The sequence below is a fragment of the Hypanus sabinus genome, chromosome 2, assembly GCF_030144855.1.
Source record: "Hypanus sabinus isolate sHypSab1 chromosome 2, sHypSab1.hap1, whole genome shotgun sequence".
Classification (NCBI taxonomy): Eukaryota; Metazoa; Chordata; class Chondrichthyes; order Myliobatiformes; family Dasyatidae; genus Hypanus; species Hypanus sabinus.
Window position 1 is genome coordinate 139,854,557 of NC_082707.1, and position 24,774 is coordinate 139,879,330.

Sequence of the window (24,774 nt, forward strand, 5' to 3'; positions counted from 1 at the left end):
ACTACTGTGAAGAGAAACCATTAGTACTGATGAGTGAAGGAGAGAAACACCCACCATTATTGTTTGATGCTAAAATCATTTCTACTTGGTCCATATAATTTGGGGGACGTTTTCAAGTTTCATATAGGTTTGTAACCACAAATATAAGGAAGGTCCAGCAATATAAACTGGTTGTGCTGTGCAGAATTCCTAGAATGCAAAGATAACCTCTTACGTTACTGTAAATAATATTCTTAAATCTTTCAAACTCAGTTCCCACAATAAACACAAGGATTTTATGGGCCTTTTTGACTCTGAAATTATCTCATCAATTTCCAGTGCTGCTGTACTTGTTTTCTCCAGCCCACCTATGCAAACTTGAAATTTAAATAATCCCTGTTTTAAGACTATATTGAGAGTGCTGGCCACTTTTTCATATGGTTGTCATATATTCTATCCACAATTTACTCTTGGTCATGTTTCCTAAAATTCTCTTTGAGCTTCTCCAAATGGGTTTTCTCCCCTGAGAATTGTGGTATTACTGTGACAAAAAAAAATCACTGATTACATCTGATTTAATATTATTCAATTGTAAACAAATGGGACAGTAGAAACCTGATTGGATGAGGACTAACACATCAAGAGGGACTGACAACAGGGGTGTAAATATCACCGGACTAGACATGCCCAGGCATCATCACTGATGGAGATGGCAGAGTCTGTTATCAAAATGTTGGTTAAAGTCGATACTCGTACCCAGCTGAATGTCTGAGAAGAGTTTATTCATTTAATATTATTATTACAGCAGTAATCTTATATCTTTACAATTTTAAACAAACTTCTCACTAGCCTCAGCACTGTCATCCATTTAGGTAGGAAGTTACTCACCTGCTTATTTCGTCGATAATTCAACTGAAGCCTCTGTATCAATTACAGTAACTTCTTTTCCTATATTTTAAATATTCCTTTGTTATCACTGAAGGATCTATCCTTGACCATTGCCAATTCTCAAATATGTGTTGGATGTCTGCAAAGTTGGGGCATCTACCTCCATCTGCTGCAAAAGGCAGGATCTCCCAGTGACCACCCATTTCAATTCGACTCTCCATTCCCATTCAGACATGTCAATCCATGGCCTCCTCTACCCCACAATGATGCCATACTGAGGTTCAAGAAGCAACACCTCATATCCCATCTGGGTGGCCTCCTTGATGGCATGGACATCAATTTTTTTTACTGTCCAGTAGATCCTTCCCACTCCCCCTTCTCTCTTTTTCCATCCCCCATTCTGGTTCACTCTCTCGCACTCTTCTGACCTGCCCACCAAATCCTCCTCTGCTGCTCCTCTTCCTTCCCTTTCTTCCACAGTCCATTGTCTGTACCTACTAGATTCCTCCTTCAGCCCTTTATTTCTTTTTCTACCACCTCCTAGCTTCTTAATTCATATCTTCCCCCCCCAACCACCCACCTTCACTCTCACCTTGTCATACCCATCACCTGCCGTCTGTACGCCTTCCCTGCCCCACCTTCTTATTCTGCTTTTGCCCTCTTTCTTTCCAGCCCTCCAGCATTCTGTGTGTGTCACTCAAGATTTACAGCATTTGCTTAATCTCTTGTGTTTAACATCATAGAATTACTTTCCACACGTACATTGGCAATGCCCAGCTTTATGCAAAGCTACCTTTTATCTTGTGCAGTATTAGATGAGCAGAAATTTCTTGAATTAGATATTGGAATGACTGAAAACATTGGCTTTGGTTTGCAACACAAACTGCATTCCTCAGTCACCAGACCTATCCCTCTCCCTGATCTGAATCTGAACTGAACTAAACTAAATTCTGTCACCCATGTCCTAACAAATGCTCAAATCTTGTTCTGTCCCTCCCTCTGAGGTCACCCACCTTGACTCACAGAAAAGTTAGGCTTCAATTAAAATTCTGTTCCGTGTATGCAATTTGCTCCAAGGCCACACCTGAATGCTGAGACTGATACCAAATAATGTAGCAGCATCCTAAGTATTTAGCTGATCCAGCAGAGATCAGTTTAACATTTCACCCAAATGCTGGGAACTCCAACCACGCAACATTGAAGTGTCAAGTTTTCTTTAGTCCTGGGGGGTGGAAGAAATATTTATTAAATAAAGGTCCATGAATATGTATAGAACAAATAGTAGATAAGGAGTGAAAAAATATAAAATTTATGTACTGGAAGGTCACAGATAGATTAAAAGATTAAATTGTGAGTGGAAAATTGTTTGTATTAAACGACAAAGCTAAGAATGCAACAAGTAGTCATAGAAAGAGTTCCTTTACTGTCAGGAAAAAGTATTGTAGAGTTGTTCATGCATTTTAAGCATCAGCTTCCACTGAAGTACTTGGAGACGAGGACATATTTGGAAAACTATACCAAGAAGCTTAATGTAACATAGCATACTTTGTCACTGAGATAAACCAGAGCATCATTCAAAGAGGAGTAATATATGTATAAGGATACTTTTTTAAAAAAGAATGAGATTAGAATTGTTTCAGCTGTTCAGCACGTCTAAGCTGCAATTTCAATGGACTTTCTTTTTCTTAGAATATCAGAAAAGGTTTTCTTAATCTACGCCAAAGGGACAATGCCTTCAAAAGAAAGACAAAACATTTTCCAATCTCTATACGTACGCTTACACTCACCTAGTCCCACTGGCCTGCACTTAGCTTATAACCCTCCATTCCTTTCCTATCCATATACCTATCCAATTTTACTTTAAATGACATTACCGAACCTGCCTCTACCACTTCCACTGGAAGCTCGTTCCACACAGCTACCACTCTCTGAGTAAAGAAATTCTCTCTCGTGTTACTCTTAAACTTTTGCCCCCTAACTCTCAAGTCATGTCCCCTTGTTTGAATCTCCCCTACTCTCAATGGAAAAAGTCTATCCACTTCAACTCGATCTATCCCCCTCATTATTTTAAATACCTCTATCAAGTCCCCCCTCAACCTTCTATGCTCCAAAGAATAAAGACCTAACTTGTTCAACCTTTCCCTGTGCTGAAACTCAGGTAATGTTGTAGTAAATCTTCACTGTACTCTCTCTATTTTGTTGATATCTATAATTTGGTGACCAGAACTGTACACAATACTCCAAATTTGGCCTTGCCAATGCCATGTACAATCTTAACATTACATCCCAACTCCTATACTCAACACTCTGATTTATAAAGGCCGGTGTACCAAAAGCTTTCTTCACCACCCTATCCACGAGATTCCACCTTCAGGGAACTATGCGTAATTTGAATTCCTAGATCACTCTGTTCTACTGCATTCTTCAATGCCCTACCATTTACCATGTATGTCCTATTTGGATTATTCCTACCAAAATGTAGCACCCCACACTTATCAGCATTAAACTCCATCTATAATAACTAGATGTAACATATCTAGTTATTATATTGCTTTGGAGTACTTTTTTAAAAATTTGATTTCTCGGTCATTTCTGCAGGAATTTCGGGCTTTTGAGCTGTTGCGCAGTGGACTGGACAGATCTAAGTATTTATTGGTAAAAGAAGCAAAGATCATTGCCATGACATGTACTCATGCTGCCCTGAAACGACATGACCTAGTAGAGTTAGGCTTCAAGGTAAAGTGTAATTGAATCTTTTAACACAGTAATTCTTGGAAGAGGCTGAAATATTTTAGAGCTGCTTATCTCTTGATTAATGAAGTATGCAGTATTTTAAGCCTGTTCCTTTGTACAAAGTCATTTGTGTACTTAAAAACCAAATATGAAATCTTGCATTCACTGAATGATTATTTCCAAACATTTTTAATTTAAATTTGCAGTTAAGATTTGAATTTACAATTTAAATACAAAGCAGGCAGCAAAGAATGTCATTTATATTTAGGTTGTAATCCTGTGCATTTGATCTCAAAATAGTGGTACAATAATGTTATAGTATATCCTTATATATATGAAACTAAATTTGGATTTGTTTGTCAACAGCAAGAGCTCAACACAAAATATTCATTTTTGGAATTGGACCATAGACCATAAAACATAGGAGGAGAATAAGGCCATTCAACCCATTGAGTCTGTTCTGCCATTCCCTTATGGCCTACTTTGATTCCAGATTAATAAATAAATTCAGTCTTGTTTTCTTTTCAGTTTTAGTCTCTTTCCCAGAACTTTTAGTCAGATTCCCAGAAATATATGTGACATTCCTCCAAATCTCTTACAAGTTCAATGTTAAGTCATTTTATTTAGTTTCCTTTATATTTAAAGCTACAAATCTATATCCCTATATGTATGCCCTTTCAAACAATAATTTTACTTCCAGTGTTACCAGACATAATTCAGAGTTCATTAATAGGTGAATGATGACGGCCTGTTAATTTGAATTTTGGACTCACTGTCTGATGAATAAAATCCACTGGAATTATGAAATACAAAGCTCACCTTAGTTTGCCAGAAATGCTATTTGAAATCAGATTTGTATAATTAGCCTGGGCATTTTTAAATATTGCACTATATTAGGATCCCAAAAGGGTAGAGGAGAGAAAGTTTAACCTTGCATGTGAATCTGTGATGCCTAATGCAGGAGTACTTTGATATTATGCTGCTAACCAGGTTGACCACATGTTCTATCATTTGGACTGATGTATCTCTCTTAACTGGACCCACAATCACTAAATCATGTTTACATACTTCAATTAATCGCTTTTTGATGGGTGTGATGAAGAGAGGTTTCTTTTATATTTGTATGTTTGTATTCAAAATATTATCATCTTTTGACAGTATGACAACATCCTAATGGAGGAAGCTGCACAGATTCTTGAGATTGAAACATTTATTCCACTCCTACTGCAGGTAATAAGTCATTAAGTAAAATATTGTAACCACAACTAAGGCTCAGTTGCTGGGAATGGCTTTGGTCACTACAGGCAAAAAATTTGTTAGTACTCCTCAAATGCAATTTAGTGTTGTGCATCTAAGTTGTTAACCTGACTATATCTTCATATGTAGTGTCATCAGTGCATTTAGCTTCATAAGCGAAAATAAGTTTTTTTAAGATTGGCTGATTACTAAATGACAAGCAAATCATTGATATTGATTCTTTTGATGCTGTCTGTGTGGGTAGTCTTCCAATTTTCACAAAGTTCTTTGGATTAGAAATATCTCCTATATTTGCATTCTCAACAGAACCCTGAAGATGGCTTCAGTAGACTGAAGCGTTGGATTATGATAGGTGATCACCACCAACTTCCACCTGTCATTAAGAACATGGCTTTCCAAAAATATTCCAACATGGAGCAGTCCCTGTTCACACGTTTTGTTCGTTTGGGTGTTCCAACTGTGGATCTTGATGCACAGGGCAGAGCAAGGGCAAGGTAAAACAAAGAAAACTTACTTTGTAAAGATAGCAGGGCCTGCATTTCTTAACTTTGAGATAATGAGACAAATAATTACATATTTTCTTTGAAGTTACCGGGGCACTGAGAATTAAAACAGTGTGCTTCGAGCTGTACCACAGGATCATTAACATCCACTGCAATGGCAGGTGGAGCCACTCTACTACGTCTATTCACCTACTGTACTACAGTATCACAAAATGGAAATGCTGAATATCAGAAGTGCCATTTTTCAGCCATTTTTGTGATACTGTAATACAGTGGGTGAATAGATTATCTACTGAAATGCCCACAGTGGGGTTACCAACTCAACCATTCTTCGAAACCATATGAGATTTTTGAAGAAGCAGGAAATAGCAATGCACTTAAAGGAGTCCATTTATTTAAGCATGTCAGATTTTTATAGTATTTATTTTATTCAGCACAAGTGGCCGTTCATTAGTGACCCAGAGCAGGGTTTAAAAAGAGCTTGGATACTTTTCAGCTTTCTTCTCAGCAGGTGCCAATCAGTTTTGAGGCCAGTAAAAAGAAAGGAGATGTAATTGGGGTGGCCATTATTAGAGTGGTCCAGCTTCAGAGCAAGTTTTGGGTAAGCACAGGAGGAGGTTCTAAGTAAGAAAGTTTCTATCAAGCTTTTTTCTTTCTGTTAGTACATAGCTAGTATGCTGAGAATGGAAACCTGAGGTAGTTGTATGTTCCTTGTGTGAGATGAGGGAAATTTGAGAGACCTGCAGTCTCCCTAAGGAGTGCATTGAGCTGCAGCAGCAGCCTAGTAACCATGTTAAGGAACTGGAGCAGCAGTTCAATGGCTTTTGGCTCATATGGAAGATTGAGAAATTAGTAAATAGGAGCTAAAGGAAAGTAGTCACCCCTGATGAATGTCAGGAGAGGGAAAGGGAATAGGCAGGCGGTCCAGAGTATCCCTGTGGCCATTCCCCTCAATAATAAGTATACCCCTTTTGATACTATGTTGGTGGTGGGGGGGGGGGGAGTACAAACAACCAGGGGAAGTTTCAGCAACCGGGTCTCTGACACTGATTCTGACTCTGAGGCTCAGAAGGGAAGTGGGGAAAGAGAAGTGCGGTGGTGACAGAGAATTCCATAATTGGAGGAAACGACACACACAAAAAGCAGTTTCTATGGACATGAATGAGACACCCGATGGTATGTTGCCAGGGTCAGGCATGTCTCAGATCGAGTCCACAGCATTCTAAAGGGGGATATGAACAGCCTGAATCGTGGTACATATTGGTAGCAGCAACATAGGTATGAAACGGTAAGAGGTCTTAAAGAGAAAATACAGGGAGTTAGGCAGAAAACTAAAAAGCAGATCCTCCTTCAGGGTGGTAATTTCTGGATTGTTGTCTGTGCCAAGTACCAGTGAGGCTAAGAATAGGATAATTTGGCAGGTGAATGGGTGGCTGAAGAATTGGTGCAAGGGGCAGGGTTTCAGATTTCTGGACCATTGTGATCTCTTTTAGGGAAGGTATGACCTGTATAAAAAGGGTGGGTTACACCCAAGCCCGAGAGGGACTGATATCCTTGCAGACAGGTTTGCTGTAGTTGTTGGGAAGGGTTTAAACTAATTTGGCAGGAGTAAGGGAACAAGAGTGATAGGTTTGATGGGGCTGTTGGTATACAGTAGATGCTGTGTGTAGGGAGTCTGTTAGAAAGGACAGGCAGATGACAGGGCAAAATTGTGGCCAGTGGGATGAATTAAAATGTAACAGGGGACCAAGATCAAAAAGGCTGATGAATACGTGAATGAAGATGTTACATTTAAATACACACAATATATGGAATAAGGTAGATGATCTTGTAGAGCAGTTAGAGATTGGCAGGAATGATGTTGTGGACGTCTCCGAGTCATGACTGAAAGAAGATCATAGTTGGGAGCTTAACACCCAAGGATACACATTGTATCAAAAGGACAGGCTGGTAGGCAGATGGAGTGGGGTGGCTCTGTTAGTAAAAAATGAAATCAAATCCTTAGAAGGAGGTGATATATAATCCAAAGATGCAGTACTCTTGAGGGTAGAGTTAAGAAAATGCAAGGGTAAAAAGACCCTGATGGATGTTATACACAGACCTGTGATCAGTGACCTGGACGTGAGCTACAATATACAATAGAATACAGAAATATACAATAGAATACAGAAGATGCACATAAAAAGAGCATTGTTGCAGTAATCATGCAAGATTTCAAGATCCAAGTAGATTGGGAAAATCTGGTTGGTACTGGATCCCAGCTGAGGGAATTTTTAGAATGCCTTTGAGATGGCTTTTTAGAGCAGTTTGTGGTTGAGTGCACTGGGGGAAACAGCAATTCTGAATTGACCAATATTTGATTAGGAAGCTTAAGGTAAAAGAACACTTAGGAGACAGTGATCATAAAATGATAGAATTCACCCTGCAGTTGAGAAAGAGAAGCTAAATTCAGATGTATCAGTATTACAGTAGAGAAAAGGGAATTACAGAGGCGTGAGAGAGGAGCTGACCAAAGTTGATTGGAAGGGGACACCAGCAGGGATGACCCCAGAACAGCAGTGGCTGGAATTTCTTGGGGAAATACAAAAGGTGCAGGAAAGATGCATCCCAACGATGAAGTGGCATTCTAAAGGGAGGATTAGGCAATCATGGCTGACAAGGGGAGTCAAAGACAGTATAAAAGCAAGAGAGGGCATATAATATAGCAAAAATCTGTGGGAAGGTAGAGGATTGGGAAGCTTTTAAAAATCAACAGAGGCAACTAAACAAAAGCCTTAAAGAGAAGTGGGATGAAATATGAAGGTAAACTAACCAATAATATAGAAGGATACAAAAAGTTGTTTTAGATATACTGTTTAAGGAGTGAAAGAGAGACAGAAGTGGATATTGAACCACTGGAAAATGACACTGGAGAGATAGTAATAGGGGACAAAGAGATAGTGGAGGGATGGGAGCACGAGTGATTGTCCTTGCTATTACTAAGGAGAAGATGCCTGGGAAGCTGAAAAGTCACCAGAATCAGATAGACTCCAGCCCAGGGTTCTGAAGGAGGTAGCTGAAGAGATTCTGGAGGCATTAGTAGCAATGTTCCCTCTAATTTGTAATGACTGGTGTGTGTAAAAAATCTTGTACTGTACAATTTCTTGCCCAGTGACGACAACATGTGCGCACTGAGTGGAAGTAAACCTGAAGAAGCTATTTTATGGGTAATAAACTACCAAGTCCAGTCCAGTTTGTTGTTCATTGTTTAAAAGAAACAAAATAACTGTCAATAAGAACTTTGATCTCCTCTGGGTTTGACCATTTTTGCTCTTGTTCATCTAAGCTCTCACAAAACTTATCTAGTAGGACTCTCCGAAGGTTAACTTGTAGGCTGAGTTAACGGTTAGGAAGGTTAGTGTTCATTTCGAGAGGACTAGAATACAAAAGCAAGGATGGAACACTGAGCCATTATGAGGCATTTGTCAGACCAGTCTTGGAGTATTGTGAATAGTTTTGGGCCCCTTATCTGAGAAAGGATGTGCTGGCATTGGAGAAAGTCCAGTGGAAGTTCACAAGAATGATCCCAGGAATGAAAGGGTTAACATGAGAAACATAGTATGGCTTTGTGCCTGTACTTGCTGCATTTTAGAAGTGGGGGGGGGGGGGGGGTCTTATTAAAACCTATCAAATATTGAAATGTCTGGGTAGATCAGATATGGAGAGGATGTTTATGATTGTGGGGGAAACTAGGACCAGAGGGCACAGCCTCAGAATTGAGGGATGTCCATTTAGAACAGAGATGAGGAAATACTTCTTCAGCCAGAGGGTGGTGAATCTGTGGAATTCTTTGCCACAAATGGGCGAGTTATTGGGTATATTTAAGGTGGAGGTTGATGAGTTCTTGATTAATCAAGTGTCAAAGATTACAGGATGATAGGAGAGTGGGTTGAGAGGGATAATAGATCACCCATGATGAAATGGCACAACAGACTCAATGGGCTGAATGCCCTAATTTTGTTTGTTGGTCTTATGGTCTTATTGACTTGCTCTACTTTATTTTCCTTAAAGTTTGTGCAACCTCTATAACTGGCGTTATAAGAAACTTGGTAACCTTCCGCACGTCCAGACGCTACCTGAGTTTTGTGCTGCTAATGCTGGGTTAGTGTATGACTTCCAACTTATCAATGTGGAGGACTTCAATGGAATTGGTGAATCAGAACCAAATCCATACTTCTACCAGGTAAATAGTTTGCTTAATAATAATCTAACATTGCTGACTGATTTATCTACCATTAGCATTTTTTCCAAAATCATCTAGATATTTTTGAAGTAATATGCAAGAGCTTAACAAATATATTCTTTGTGTGTGTGTTTAAACCTGTGTGCAATCATGTTTCAAATCCGTTGCCTGCTTTTCTGTAATTCAAATTGTTGCTCACATTTAACAGAATCTGGCCGAGGCTGAGTATGCAGTGGCCCTATTCATGTACATGCGCCTGCTGGGATATCCTGCAGAGAGAATTAGTATCTTGACAACCTATAATGGTCAGAAGCATTTGATTCGTGATGTAATCAATCAACGTTGTGGTAGTAATCCTCTTATAGGTCGTCCAAGCAAGGTAAGATTCCTCTTCAAACATTGCTACATGACAGATTTACAGTATCATATAATGATTATAACTAGATTTTAAACATCAATTAGATGGAAATTATCTGATGTAGTGTGTAAAAATTGCATATTCAATTTTCCTTGGTTGTTAATTCCCAATTTCACTTACTCTTGTTGAATATTTTAGTGTAGTGGCTAATAAAAAGAATATTAGAAAGTATCTCATAACTGAGTGTTAGTTAATTTCTTGCTAAGAGTTGCACTACAGATGGCCTGTGAAGGCATTGCAATGAAAGGGAGATTTTTTTTAACATGCTTATGAAGTATTCATCATATTAATCTCAACAAATTCTTTATGCACCTAAGCACTGGATTGTGAATGAAAAAGTCAGCTCATTTGGGCTGCATTTTCTCAGCAAACGTGTGGAATTTGTTCTTCTGCTGTCATTTGTGATCCAGAATTGGAATGCTGCATGGAGCACTTTAGAGTTTTATTTCTGCAAACACTTATTTTTACTGAGACTTAATTTATAAAGTCTACAGCATTAACAAAGGATTTAAACATTTCAAATAGAGAACCTTTAAGGGAATTTGTAAGTTTTTTTTCCTCATTTCTACTCCCCCAAGCTAAGTTGTTATTTCAGAAATGAGGAGTCTATTGTCTTCCTGGCAGGTGACCACAGTGGACAGATTCCAAGGACAACAGAATGATTATATTATCCTCTCACTGGTACGAACTAAAGCTGTTGGACATCTGAGGTATGGTGTGAGGCGTGACATTTTCAAACCCCTGGATGTTGCAATTGATGCCAGCATTACAGAATTTATTCACGTTGATACAACAGGTTAAAAGCCCTAAATAAAAGTAATTGGATCACTAGAATCAAATAAATCCTTCAGTGGATTTACTTCGTTCTTCATTTTTTCACAATATAGTTCCACATGAACATTAATTATAGTGTACAGTGTAACTCATGTGCTTTATATCATTCTTCAAGAATTGCCTTTTATATCAAATAAAGTTCCAAATTGAACACCATTCCTGATGATGAGTCAGGGGAAAAAAAAATTATTTCACTACTACAGAAAAGGCAAATTAAATGATGAAATAACAGTAAAAATGAACAATTGCTGTAAGTTGTATCTTTAGCATTTTTAAGCTGTTGGTGAATGGTAATAAGCGTAAAACAGCAGCAATCTGGAATGGAATTTTAAAAATGTTCCATTTACTTTCAGTTGCTGGTCCCTTCTTCATATTTAGCTTTTTTTGTCACTTGACCTGTTTTTATGCTGCTTAAAGTGATTGAAGACTTCTTTACTTCTAACACTTATTCTTCACGTACCAGCTGTAGTTCTACAGGCAATGCTGAAAGTGCTCAAGGTGTCAGTATTTCTGCCAGTGATCTTTTGAAATGAGGGTAGACTATGCTTAAAATAGATGTAGGATTCTAAAGCATTCTTTTGTAAGATAAGGAATATTTGTGAGCCATCTTGTTGATTTAGGCATTAAATAGAAATTTAGAGAGGGAATCTCAAGCAGGAATTGGGCAATTTTATGGTCGTGTTGTCCTTGTGATATTAGATGCTGGGTAAACCAAAATTCCTCAGATAGATAGTGATAGAACCAAAGCTCCCTTATCACAGTGCCTGAAATACTCTCCTAACTCTTGAGTTCAGTGCAGTCCATCTCTCAGCTATCATCTCAGATTACATGTGAGGTATGGATTTCTGTATGGACTCAATGCTGTTCCAACTTCTTGTCTACATCTGATCAACTATTCACCTCCCAGCCATCTTTTGCCTCACTCTTTTTCTGCTAATGAAATTAACAGGTGCTCTTCAGTATTCTACTGGCTATTCTTCCTATCTCCACTCTCCATGAACTACATTTAGAAAGCCCTGCCATAAATTCACAGACTTCACTGGCAGGTGCACTCCAAGCTCCTGTTGCTCCATTCAGACTCTGTATCTCCTGGTAAACTTCAATGTGTAAGTTTGTTCATCAACTTTTCCAGCATTAAGTTATTACTTATTTCCTGCATTGTCAGCAAGTGATGTTTCACTCACAAAAGTCATCCATTGGAACTCACTCTTATATTTCCACTCTATAACATACTGTCAGAAAGTTGTCAATGCCTTTATCTCAAATTTCAGTTGTACCATTAATCCTTTTCCTCCTTTGTCATTGTAGGAGCCGTGCATCTATTCTGTATTGGCATTGTATTCGGTGTTATGGTAACTAGTCACATGAGTGGGGGCATGGTAAAAGCGGAGGGAATAAGTTGCATATTCATGCTTTGCTTGGGACAGTTTGCAGTGGGGACTGGCGGGTGTCATGTCTTTAGTTGACCACTTAGTTACACTTATTTGCGTTTAAATATGCTTAAGCTTCTTTGCCTCATTATTGTATTTTGCTAATTGCTGATAAAGGATCAAATATATATCTTTGAGTTTTGGAACAATCATTATTGAGCGCGCATCATGCAAGTATAACAATTGCATGGGGGTGCCAGCAGCAGCAATTGGTTTGGTTAGAATTGGCAGCTACATTTTGTCAGAAAAGATCTCAATAGTTATAGCAAATGAACATCAGTATTCGAATGTGTCTGCGAAATTAGAAGCACCATAGCTTGGAGCAGCTTGTGGCAAGTCAGGGCCATTTGTTGATTCATCCTGTGTGTTTGGGTTTGGAACACAGTTTGGAATGGTCATCAAAGACTATAAACTGTATAGTGATGTTTGCCTGTGAATTCTATGTTTGGTTCTCTTGAAAAGCTGAAATATGTTGATTGTCCAAGTCTGAATTGAATGCTGTTGTTTTGTCTGGTTCTTGTACTTGGAAAACAACATGAGTCAAGCTGGAAGCAGTGACCTTCAAATCAGTACCTAAAGGGAAATTCAACCTTCCTTGGTGACAATGTTCTAAAGGGCTATTATAAAATTATTAAGATTAATGATTCAATACCATTAAATAGAAGTTTCCTCATACCAGAAAAGCACGATGTCTTGGAAGTGTAGTCGCAATTGGATGAATTAGAAAATCTTCATGAAGATGTTGCTTGACAACATGTTGTTGTCAGCAATGCTTATTTCAGTGCAAGATAAGCATATTGAAAGCTATTTAAATATTGATAACCTTATTAATACAGTCACAGCCATGGTCGAAACAAACATGCGATGTTGAAGGTCAAATTGCTGGAGAAAATGTAAATATTTATCAAACTTCAGAGCATGCTGTGACTATGTATAAAACTGATGATTTTAAGAATGACGTACACCCTGAAGACAGTGTGTCTAACATACATGCAACACATTCTGTTGCTAGCAGAGCAGAGCATCCTGTGCATCTGATAGTTCTTTGGTGAATATTAAAATGGAGGCCGATTTAGACAAGTTATGAGCAAAGCAACAACAACTGAGGGATAAATGTGCATTGAAAGAACAGGAAGAACAACCTAGGAGAAATAAGGAGATGATGGTGGAAGAGCTTTGGAGAAACCAGGAGCAGATGGGAGAACAGCTTCGGAGAAAGATGGAGCAGTTTTGGAGAAAGGATCTATGCCATATTGAGTAGCACAAGGTGCTCTGGAGCAGCTTAAGTTCCAGGAAGAAATTGCAGCCAAGATGGCCAGAGTTAAAGTGTTAAGAGCTTCAAGTGCTGTGGGTGCAAAACATGCGCCAGCAAGACAGTTCTCTGGTGACGAGTTCCTATGTTGACATGGCACAGAGAAAATCCAACATACTCGATGTTACTGTGGATACATTTGTTCATTCTAAGCCTGCACCAATGAGGCACTCTGAACCTATGCCATATCCAGTAGCACATGGAGATTCTGAGGACATTGTTTTACAGTTTGGCACTTGTGTTTCAGATTATAAAAATCAAAATAGTGCACTGGAGGCCATTAGGTTGGAAAAAGAAATAGCAAGCTTAGTGATGCAGCAGCAATGCATTGCATGTGTGCCTTAAAAGAGAGATTAATATATTCAATGGCAATCCATCACAGTATCATTCGTTTAAGAGGGCTTTCAAAAATAGCATCAAAGGCAAGACTGACGATTATGGTGACCATCTCTATTTTCTCAAACAGTTCACTGGAGTTTATCCTGCAGTCAAAATTTGCCAGTGAGCTAGCCCAGAGCAAGGATATATAAAGGTCCAAGCTCTTCTACAGGGACATTTTGGTGATGACCACAAAATTGCTGCGGACTACATGAAAAAGGCTCTTCCTTACTCACATATCCATTCTGAAGATGTGAAAGTTCTTAAGGATTGCAGTCTTTTTCCTAGGGACTGTTGTAATGCCGTGGAAGAATTGCAGTACATGTGTGAGCTGGATGTGCCTGCTAATATGATTGCCATAAAGAAATTGCCCCATAAACCAAGGGAAAAATGGAGATCGATGGTCTGTAAACTGCAAGAAAGGCACAACCTATAAGTTTACTTTCACTGACATTTTTGCTTTTATTGAAAGGCAAGTAAAGATTGCTACACACCCAGTGTTTGGGAATGTATATGATCCTGCATCACCAGCAGTAAGCAAATCTGTGAAAAAGACTAAATCACACATTCATTCTCAAGTTAAAGGAATCAGCTTTGCCACTACTAAAAAGTGAAAAGTGAAGCTAGTAAAGCCTGGGACTAAAGTAAGGAGTGCAGATTCCTTTAAAGAATCAAGCACAACAGCGGGTACTGCCCTAGTATTTAATGGCCTTATGGGGGCTGATGATCATGATTGTAAACATTCTATAATTCAGGGGAAGTCTAAGAGTAACAATACAGTGGTTGCTTATGCTTTCTTAAATCAAGGAAGTATTGCAGTGCTCTGCACAGTGAGCCTCATGAACAAGCTTAACCTGACAGGAAAATGAACACACTTTCTTTTACATACCATGTGTCAAGAGAAGGTTGTGCGTAGCTACGTTGTTTTAGAAGTCACTGACTTAGATAGTGTAAACTATTGTGAAATGCCTACTATCTATACGCAGGAATATATGCCTGTCTACAGAGGAAACATACCTTGTCAGAAAGATCTTCAGGAATTGTCTCACCTGAAGCATATTTATTTGACAGAAATTGATTCAGATATTGAGCTGCTAATAGGAGTGAATACGCCTAAAGCATTGGAGCCGTTGCAAGTGATTCACGGTGTTAATAATGGACCCTTTGCAATCAGAACAAGGCTGGGTTGTACTGTTAATGGACCATTGAAAGGAGGCTATGGTAGTGGAAGAGACTACACTCGGCCGGAGTGGACAGTTAACAGGATTTCAGTTTTGAACTTGGAACAAGCTTTGGCAGCAGCAATTCAAGACAGATTTTCCTGAACGCAGTCAGGAGAAACAAGCTGGTTTCTTAGGCGAAGATGACGATCAAGGATATACTGCATACCAGAAAAGAGGACAGTTTTGTGAATGTTGAGATTTCATGTCTCCCACATCTTGGTAGCATGTAGTTATTATTATAGTATAATAACTGGAGAGCTGGAGTGTAGGAGCCATGCATCTGTTCTCTATCTGCATTGTATTCTGTATTGCACATTTATTATGGTAACTAGTCACGTGAGAGAGTGCATGGTAAAAGCAAAGGGAATAAGTTACGTATTCGTGCTTTGAGGCATTTTACAGCTGGGGACTGACAGACGTCATGTCTTTAGTTACGCATACTTGTGCTTATGTACACTTAAGTTTCATCACTTCAAGAATGTATGTTTGCTAATTACTCATAAAGGATCAAATATATATCTTTTGGAACAATTGTTATTGGAGCTGGAGAGCGCATCATACAAGTATAACAAATCCGTGGTGGTCACCAGCAACAGCAGTTGGTTTGTTTAGAATTGTCCACTACAGTCATATTTGGTGTTTCTGCTTTTTCCATTTTTCAGAAAAAAAATTCCATAATTTCTCTGAACAGGAAGAAACTTCAAAATATAAATCATGATGATTTTCATATATATTGTCTTAGTTAGTTGTGTAAACCTATCCTCGAGCTTTGTAGTTTTGCTAATGGAATCTGCAGTGTTCTCAATGAGAGAGACTTGTTTGAGGATACAATCTAACATCAAGAATTTGTGTTTTAGAGGAAATCCTGATACGTGGTAACCTGCCTCAGTGACTATTGCACAATGGCACTTAGGTCAACAGTAATGAAGTGTTTTGAGAGGCTGGTGTTGAAGCATATCAGCTCCTGTTTGAGTGCCAACTTGGATCTGTTCCAATTCGCCTACTGAAGCAACAGGTCTACAGTGGATGCTATCTCATTTGCCCTTCACACAACCCTAGAACAACTGGACAGCAAAGATGCATATATCAGGATGCTCTTTATCAATTACAGCTCAACATTTATTACCATCATCCCCTCAAAACCAATTAGTAAGCTCCACAACCTGGGCCTCAATACCCTCTTTTGCAATTGGATCCTGGATTTCCTCACTTTAAGACCCCAGTCAATTCAGATTGGCAGAAACATCTCCTCCGTAATTTCCATCAGCACAGCAGCACCTCAGGGCTGTGTGCTCAGCTCCCTGCTCTACTCACTTTACACCTATGACTGTGTGGCGAAGTACAGCTCCAACACCATATACAAGTTTGCTGATGACACCACTGTTGTGGGCCTTATCAAAGGTGATGAATCAGCATACTGGAGGGAGATTGAAAATTTGGACGAGTGGTGTAATAACAACCTCTCACTCAATGTCAGTAAGACCAAGGAACTGATTATAGACTTCAGGAGAGGGAAACCAGAGATCCATAAGCCTGTACTCATCGGCGGATCAGAGGGGGAGACGGTCAGTAACTTTAAATTCCTGGGTGTCACTATCTCAGAGGACCTGCAACAAAAGCATAGCAGCTCAATTTCTTCAGGAGTCTGCAGAGATTCAGCATGTCATCAAAAACCTTGGTAAACTTCTATAGATGTGTGGTGGAAAGTGTGCTGGCTGGCTGCATTACGGCCTGGTGTGGGAACACCAATTTGAGCAGAAAATCTTACAAAAGACATTATATTTGGCCCAGTACATCATGGGTAAAGCCCTCCCAACCATTGAGCACATCTACATGAAATGTTGCCGTAGAAAAGTAGTATCCATCATCAAAGATCCTCACCACCCAGGCCACGTTCTTTTCCCGCTTCTGTCATCAGGTAAAAGGTACAAGTGCTTCAGGACTCAGACCACCAGGTTCAACAACAGTTACTACCCCACAACCATCAGGCTCTTAATCAAAAGGGGATACGTACACTCATCCTATTTCTATTTCTATTTCTGGTGTTCCCATAACCGCTGGTCTCACTTTAAGGACTCTTTATCTTGTTATTTCATACTCGTTACTTATTACTACTTATTTATATTTACATTTGCAAAGTTTGTTGTTCATTGATCCTGTTTACAGTTATTGTTCCATAGATTTGCTAAGTTGTCCACAGGAAAAAGAATCTCAGGGTTTTGTCATCTTGTTCAGTTAATTAAATAGTAAATCATTGATTGATACCCAAATATAAATCTTTTTTAAACATATTTAGTCTACCCCATTACCATAGAAACACTGACAACTCTGGTGCATTCAGCATTGCCTGTAGAGCTACAGCTGACTCAATAATACTTATCAATGATATTCAGTTGGAATAATAAATGAACTGTATGCTGTGTTGTCATCAATTGTCAGCTTAAAATGTTCACCTATTAATGGAAAAAATGGGAGTTGAACCTTATTGAAGTGACAGTTATTACATGGAAATGCTCTTTGTTTAAGACAAAATCTTTTTTAGCTGCAGCAGAAAAGCCTTGCTACAATAATCAGTATTTTAACAGTTATCATTTTTTTAATTTAGAGATGTTCGTCGGTTAGTTGTTGCCATGTCAAGAGCCAGGCTTGGACTGTACATCTTTGCAAGGGTATCGCTCTTCCAGAACTGCTTTGAGCTTACACCAGCCTTCAATCAACTGACCGCTCGGCCACTCCAGCTCCACATTGTCCCATCAGAGTACTTCCCCACAGACAGAAGGGTATCTTTTCTCTTTAGTGTTTTGGCTTATAATAGTAATTTAATATTGGTTTTGAAATGTTTTAGTAGTACTGATACAATGGTTGCTAATATTATTTTTGTTTAGAATGGCCATGTTCCGACCCACTTGATGCGAGTTATCAAGAACATGCCAGAGATGGCAAACTTTGTTTACGATATGTACATGCACATCATTCAGAGTATGCACCAATACAGACAGGTAAGCAACTGCTTTAAAAGCTGTCTTAGCACCAAATCTGCCCATTTCTTTTGTGTGTTCGTCTTTCTCAAACAGACATGCAGATCTTCAAAGTTGACTTTGAAGTCTTGTGGAATTTTGGTGTGTATTATGTTTGATCATTTTTATTGAATTCCATCTGATATGGATATGTGTCTGCTATATTCTTCAAATGTAGAAATGATTATTAAGACAGAGGGAAGCACTTCACAGGCTTTTTAAACCTAGAAGTAATTAATACCTATAAAAATTATTGTTGATTTGTATGTGTGCTTTATGTAAGAATAGTTGTCTCAATACATCTTGTTGGATAGAGACCATTGTTAAATTGTGTTTGTTAACAGTCTATGGAGCACCTTGATTTACTCTAGCATGTTGAAGTTGAGCATTAAAAAGTCATTAAGTCACCTGATTCAAAGCTGCTTTGATACATTGAGATTGGAAGTAGATGATGGGATATATTACTGGGGTGAGAGCAGAAGGTTTAACTAACATTTGTCAAATTCACCCTATGAAATTGAAATCAATTTAAGTGAAATTGTGTTTGCACTTGGCAAAATGTAAATTTTCTACTTTATACTAATTATTTCTCTATTTAATGAAAGTGATGCTTCGGCAAGAACCTACAGTAAAATCTGCATATATTTAAGAGATTCAGCCAAATCTTTTGGTCTTGCATTTGACCTGACATGTGGCAGATCCTCAAGCTTTTCGCATTTTTGCAGTAAATATAAAAATTAAGTTGGGAAGCTTTGTTAGACAGTGCTTATCTTTTTGTATGTTGAGTTTAATATTTTATTATCATAAAAGCAAAATAATACAGATGCTGGAAATCAAATAAAACACACAGTTTGAAATCTTCAGCAACTGTGGTGAAGAAAGATTGTAGTATAACCACCGAAAATTGTTGTAATAATACAAACATTCATTCAATATAATTCCTTTTTCCATCTGCAGCAGGTACTTCTGCCACCAGTCCCTAAGTCAACAAAAGAAGCTGATCCAGTTCCAGTCATTGAGAATGCCGAAGAAGTTGAAGAATCTGTTCCTGAAAATAAGGTTGAAGAGACTCCAGTGGAGGAACATAGACAAATGCCGGAGCATCCTGGCAGGGACAGTGATAGTGAGGGCAGTGAAGATGAAGAAGAAAAAGAAAGCTGATGATTTTATTCAGAATATTTGGACTGCTATCCTGAAGAATCCAGTGCACATGCATTGAACATCAGTTACCATTCACAAGCATACTGTTGTAAACAGTTTTATATGAAGTCATGTGGGATTTAACAATATACTTGGTATTCCTGATTGGATGTTAATAAACTTTTGTAAAGAAGTTTGTTTTGCTCCACTTGCATCTATTATTCGACCTTAAGTAATTAATTTTATAGAACTCCATGCAAAATTACAGAATTAACATAGTGATAAATATATACATGAAAATGACGTGAATGAAATCTAGAATGGGTTCAAAGCAAGACTGAAGAGATGTCTGTTTGCACATTTCTATATATTAATCAATTTAATAACTTGCCCTTACTGTTTATTGCTTACTGACTTACAGTTCATTCCTAGATTTTAAACTTCATACATTTTAAGAAAGCAAGTAAACTCAGTACATTTAAATGAGTGTTCTGAAGGAAGTCTCCCACTCCTTTGGGAAGTAGAATTATACTGCATTTTTCAAGTCCTTTCCATGAAATGTTGACACTTGAGTATAAACTTGGCATTACTACATTCCAACTCAAATAATTCTTGAATGAAGACAAACAGAACCTTGTTTTGTTTAGTGACCAGCCAGATCTAACATTGAATGAATAAATTGGTCTAACCTGTGCTCATAAAACTAAGGAGAGCAAACAATGATATTAATCAACTCAAAGGCATTTAAACTGGACGTGAGGTTATTCATGGCACACATGATAGCTGCAACATGATAACTGATCAGAGACGGTCAGAATTTTAATGTGCAAATGTCAGAGCCTTGCAGGACTGATGCATACAAATACTTCTCTTGAAGGCACAAGTGGTGGAGTTGAAGAATAAATAGAATATAACCATATAACAATTATAGCACGGAAACAGGCCATCTCAGCCCTTCTATTCCGTGCTGAACACTTATTCTCACCTAGTCCCACCGACCTGCACTCAGCCCATAACCCTGCATTCCTTTCCTGTCCATATACCTATCCAATTCTTTTTAAATGACAATATCAAACCTGCCTCTACCACTTCCACTGGAAGCTCGTTCCACACAGCTACCACTCTCTGAGTAAAGAAGTTCCCCCTCATGTTACCCCTAAACTTTTGCCCCTTAATGCTCAACTGATGTCCTCTTGTTTGAATCTCCCCTACTCTCAATGGAAAAAGCCTATCTACGTCAACTCTATCTATCCCCCTTATAACTTTAAATACCTCTATCAACATTCTATGCTCCAAAGAATAAAGACCTAACTTGTTCAAACTTTCTCTGTAACTTAGGTGCAGAAATCCAGGTAACATTCTCATAAATCTCCTCTGTATAAGTGGAAAGCAATAAAAGAACTTCATTAGATATCATATCTCGAGGCTGTGAGAGGGGTTCAAAGAATGGATTTGAATATGGGTAGATGAGTTGGTGCAGCACTCAAAGCAAATGCCAAGTTGCATTAGTAATGAAGGGACCCAGTGCACTGTCATTGTGACTGCATTCCAACAGGGGTGAGGCACCAACTTCCTGCAGTTTTACATCATTTATATAAAGAAATCTGCCCCCTGAATCTTGGGGCCAGTTTCGACCAGAAGATGGGTTCAGCTAATCCACTCATTTTGAATGGCATGGAAAGGTTACAGTTAATTTATTTGCCGACAGGACATCAACTGTCTTGACTTCACCACACCCTGTTCCAATTCCAACCTCACTCCTTCCAAACTCTGCTCCCTCCGCACCAATCCCAACCTAACTATAAAACCTGCTGATAAGGGGGAAGCTGACCTCTACCTGGCCGAGGCACAGCCACAACTCTCTGATACCTCCTCTTATTTACCCCTTGATCATGACCCCACTAAGGAGCACCAGGCCATTGTCTCCTATACCATCACCAACATTAGCTCTGGGGATCTCCCAACCACTGCCACCAACCTCATAGTCCCCACACCCCGCACTTCCCGTTTCTACTTCCTACCCAAGATCCACAAACCTGCCTGTCCAGGTAGACCTATTGTCTCAGCTTGCTCCTGCCCCACTGAACTCATTTCTGCATACCTTGACACTGTCTTATCACCCCCCACTTTGTTCAATCTCTTCCCACCTACGTTCATGACACTTCTCATGCTTTGAATTTTTTCAATGATTTTAAGTTCCCTGGCCCCCTCTGTCTTATTTTCACCACGGACTTCCAGTCCCTGTATACCTCCATCCCCCACCGAGATGGTCTCTAAGCTCTTCAGTTTTTTTTGGATTCCAGATCTAACCAATTCCCCTCTACCACCACTCTCCTCCGTCTAGCAGAATTAGTTCTTACTCTCAATAATTTCTCCTTTGGCTCCTCCCACTTCCTCCAAACCAAGGGTGTAGCCATGGGTCCCAGTTATGCCTGCCTTTTTGTTGGCTTTGTGGAACAGTCCATGTTCCAAGGCTATACCGGTATCCATCCCCCTCTTTTTCTTCGCTACATCGACGACTGCATTGGCGCTGCCTCTTGCACGCGTGCTGAGCTCGTCAACTTCATTAACTTTGCTTCCAACTTTCACCCTGCCCTCAAATTTACCTGGTCCATTTCCGACACCTCCCTCCCCTTTCTTGATCTTTCTGTCTCCATCTCTGGAGACGGCCTATCTACTGATATCTACTATAAGCCTACGGACTCTCACAGCTGCATGGACTATTCCTCTTCCCACCCTGTCTCTTGCAAAAAGGCTATCCCCTTCTCACAATTCCTCCATCTCTGCCGCATCTGCTTTCAATTTGAGGCTTTTCATTTCAGGATGAAGGAGAGGTCTTCCTTTTTTAAACAAAGGGGCTTCCCTTCTTCCACCATCAACTCTGCTCTCAAACGCATCTCTCCCATTTCCCGCACATCTGCCCTCACCCCATCCACCTGCCACCCCACTCGGGATAGGGTTCCCCTTTTCCTTACCTACCACTCCACCAGCCTCCAGGTCCAACATACAATTCTCCGTGACTTCTGCCACCTCCAACGGGATCCCGCTACCAAACACATTTTTCCCTCTCCCCCTTTCTGCTTTTCACAGGAATCACTCCCTACGCGACTCCCTTGTCCACTCGTCCCCCCATCCCTCCCCACCGATCTCCCTCCTGGCACTTATCCTTGTAAACGGAACAAGTGCTACACCTGCCCTTACACTTCCTCCATCACCACCATTCAGGGCCCCAGACAGTCCTTCCAGGTGAGGCGACACTTCACCTGTGAGTCGGTTGGTGTGGTATACTGCATCCGGTGCTCCCGGTGTGGCCTTTTATATATTGATGAGACCCGACGCAGACTGGGAGACCATTTTGCTAAACACCTACATTCGGTCCGCCAAAAAAAGCAGGATCTCCCAGTGGCCACACATTTTAATTCGCGTCCCATTCCCATTCTGATATGTCTATCCATGCCCTCCTCTATTGTCAAAATGAATCCAAACTCAGGTTGGAGGAACAACACCTTATATACTGGCTGGGTAGCCTCCAACCTGATGGCATGAACATTGACTTCTCTAACTTCCGTTAATGCCCCTCCTCCACTTCTTACCCTTTCCCTGACATATTTAGTTGTTTGCCTGTTCTCCGTCTCCCTCTGGTGCTTCCCCCCCCCCTTTCTTTCTCCCGAGGCCTCCCGTCCCATGATCCTTTCCCTTCTCCAGCTCTGTATCACTTTCGCCAATCACCTTTCCAGCTCTTAGCTTCATCCCACCCCATCCGATCTTCTCCTATCATTTCGTATTCCCCCCTCCCCCCACTACTTTCAAATCTCTTACTATCTTTCCTTTTGGTTAGTCCTGACGAAGGGTCTTGGCCCAAAATGTCGACAGCGCTTCTCCCTATAGATGCTGCCTGGCCTGCTGTGTTCTATCAGCATTTTGTGTGTGTTGTTGTTTGAATTTTCCAGCATCTGCAGATTTCCTCGTGTTTGCAGTTAATTTATTTTTTGTTTAATTCAATAATTTTACTGCATTTTAGGTAATCATTTAAATTTTAATATATGTTTAATTGAATGTCAGAAACATTCCATTTATTGTCAGGATGCAAAGTTAACAATTAAAACAAGTATTACAGGTGCTGGAAATGCACAGCAGTGCAGACAGCATCTGTGAAGAAAGAAGCAGAGTTACCTTTTCTGGTTGATGACATTCCATTAGAACTGGGAAAAGTTAGAAATAAACAAGTTTTAAGAAGCAGAGAATGTGAAGAGAGAATAGTAGAGAAGTCACTTATGGTGCGGAGACTGGGAGAGGTTAAATAACAACCAAGACAAGTCAAAGGTGAGGCCGCATTTGGAGTTTTGTGTACAGATATAAGAAAGATGTGATTAAGCTAGAAACAGCCCAATAAGGATTTAACTGTATGGGGCCTTCTCTTGGGGGCCTGAGTTACAAGGAGAGGTTGTACTAGTACTTTATTCCCTTGAGCATACAAAACTGGGAGTCATAGACAGGGTGAAAGCACATAGTCTTTTTCCCAGAATGAAGGTATTAAAACAAGAGGGTATAGGTTTAAGATCAGAGGTGAAATGCTTAAAAGGGACGTCAGGAGCAGCTTCTTTGTAGAAAGGGGGTTGATATTTAAAATAAGTTGCCAGAAATAGTGATTGAGGCAGGCACACTAGTAACATATAGAAGCCATCTTTTATTAAGTACATGGATCAGATGGGTTTAGAGGGTATGGATAAAACACAGACAGATGAGACTAGCTCGAGTTGGGTTGACGAGCCTGTTTCCATGCTGAGTGGAAGTGAGTAGTAATACAGGACATAGAGAAGCACAAGATTTGCCTAATTGAACTGTAAATGGCAGAAGCAGAATCAACCTGATATTATAGACAAAAAAATAGTGCCAATGTGTTAATCAAGGGTTCTGCAATGCAGAGTGTTCCCTCAATTTAAAGTCCTTATTGAGCACAGTGAATGATGTAGACTTAAGCGAAGCTTAAAAAGTAGCCATTACTGTGCTCATTTCAAGTTTTTAAGAGGCAGGAAGCAGAGCAGCAGCTGGAGCCTTTCTGATAGGCAAGTAGATGGTTTTGGAAAAGAACTTCTCATAAGTTAATTGTGTGACATCAATAAAGAAAAACAGGTTCTAGCAGAGCAACCATTGTAAGAGTGGGCCAGTGTTTGAGTGGTAAATAAGAAGGCTTTGTATTTCATACATAAGCAAACAGAAGCACAGATTAAGTTCTTTTACTCTGGATGTATTCAGAATGGCAGTTAAGGGAGTGGTATGCTCTTCCTGCAGGATGTGGGAGATCAGGACTGCACCCATGGGATGTGTCCACTTCTGTTTTCACCATGGAGAAAGACATGAAGGCTTCGGAACTAGAAAAATTAAATGGGTAAGTCTTGGTGATAGTTTGCACTACTGTAGAGAAGGTGCTTGATACTGG

At 39.6% G+C, this 24,774-nt stretch overlaps 1 protein-coding gene across 3 annotated transcripts in view; it reads left to right on the forward strand.

Moving 5' to 3' along the window:
• The window catches only part of aqr (aquarius intron-binding spliceosomal factor), an 87,733-nt gene extending 68,212 nt beyond the window's left edge, over positions 1–19,521 (forward strand). For all 3 annotated transcript variants that reach the window (XM_059955896.1, XM_059955915.1, XM_059955906.1), the window contains exons 28-36: positions 3,466–3,603; positions 4,759–4,830; positions 5,164–5,351; positions 9,411–9,582; positions 9,791–9,961; positions 10,625–10,710; positions 17,783–17,957; positions 18,063–18,176; positions 19,152–19,521. In XM_059955896.1, coding sequence (XP_059811879.1) covers positions 3,466–3,603; positions 4,759–4,830; positions 5,164–5,351; positions 9,411–9,582; positions 9,791–9,961; positions 10,625–10,710; positions 17,783–17,957; positions 18,063–18,176; positions 19,152–19,355 — 1,320 coding nt within the window. In that variant the 3' untranslated portion in view covers positions 19,356–19,521. The remainder of the gene's footprint in view (positions 1–3,465; positions 3,604–4,758; positions 4,831–5,163; positions 5,352–9,410; positions 9,583–9,790; positions 9,962–10,624; positions 10,711–17,782; positions 17,958–18,062; positions 18,177–19,151) is intronic.
• Positions 19,522–24,774: the final 5,253 nt, after the last annotated feature.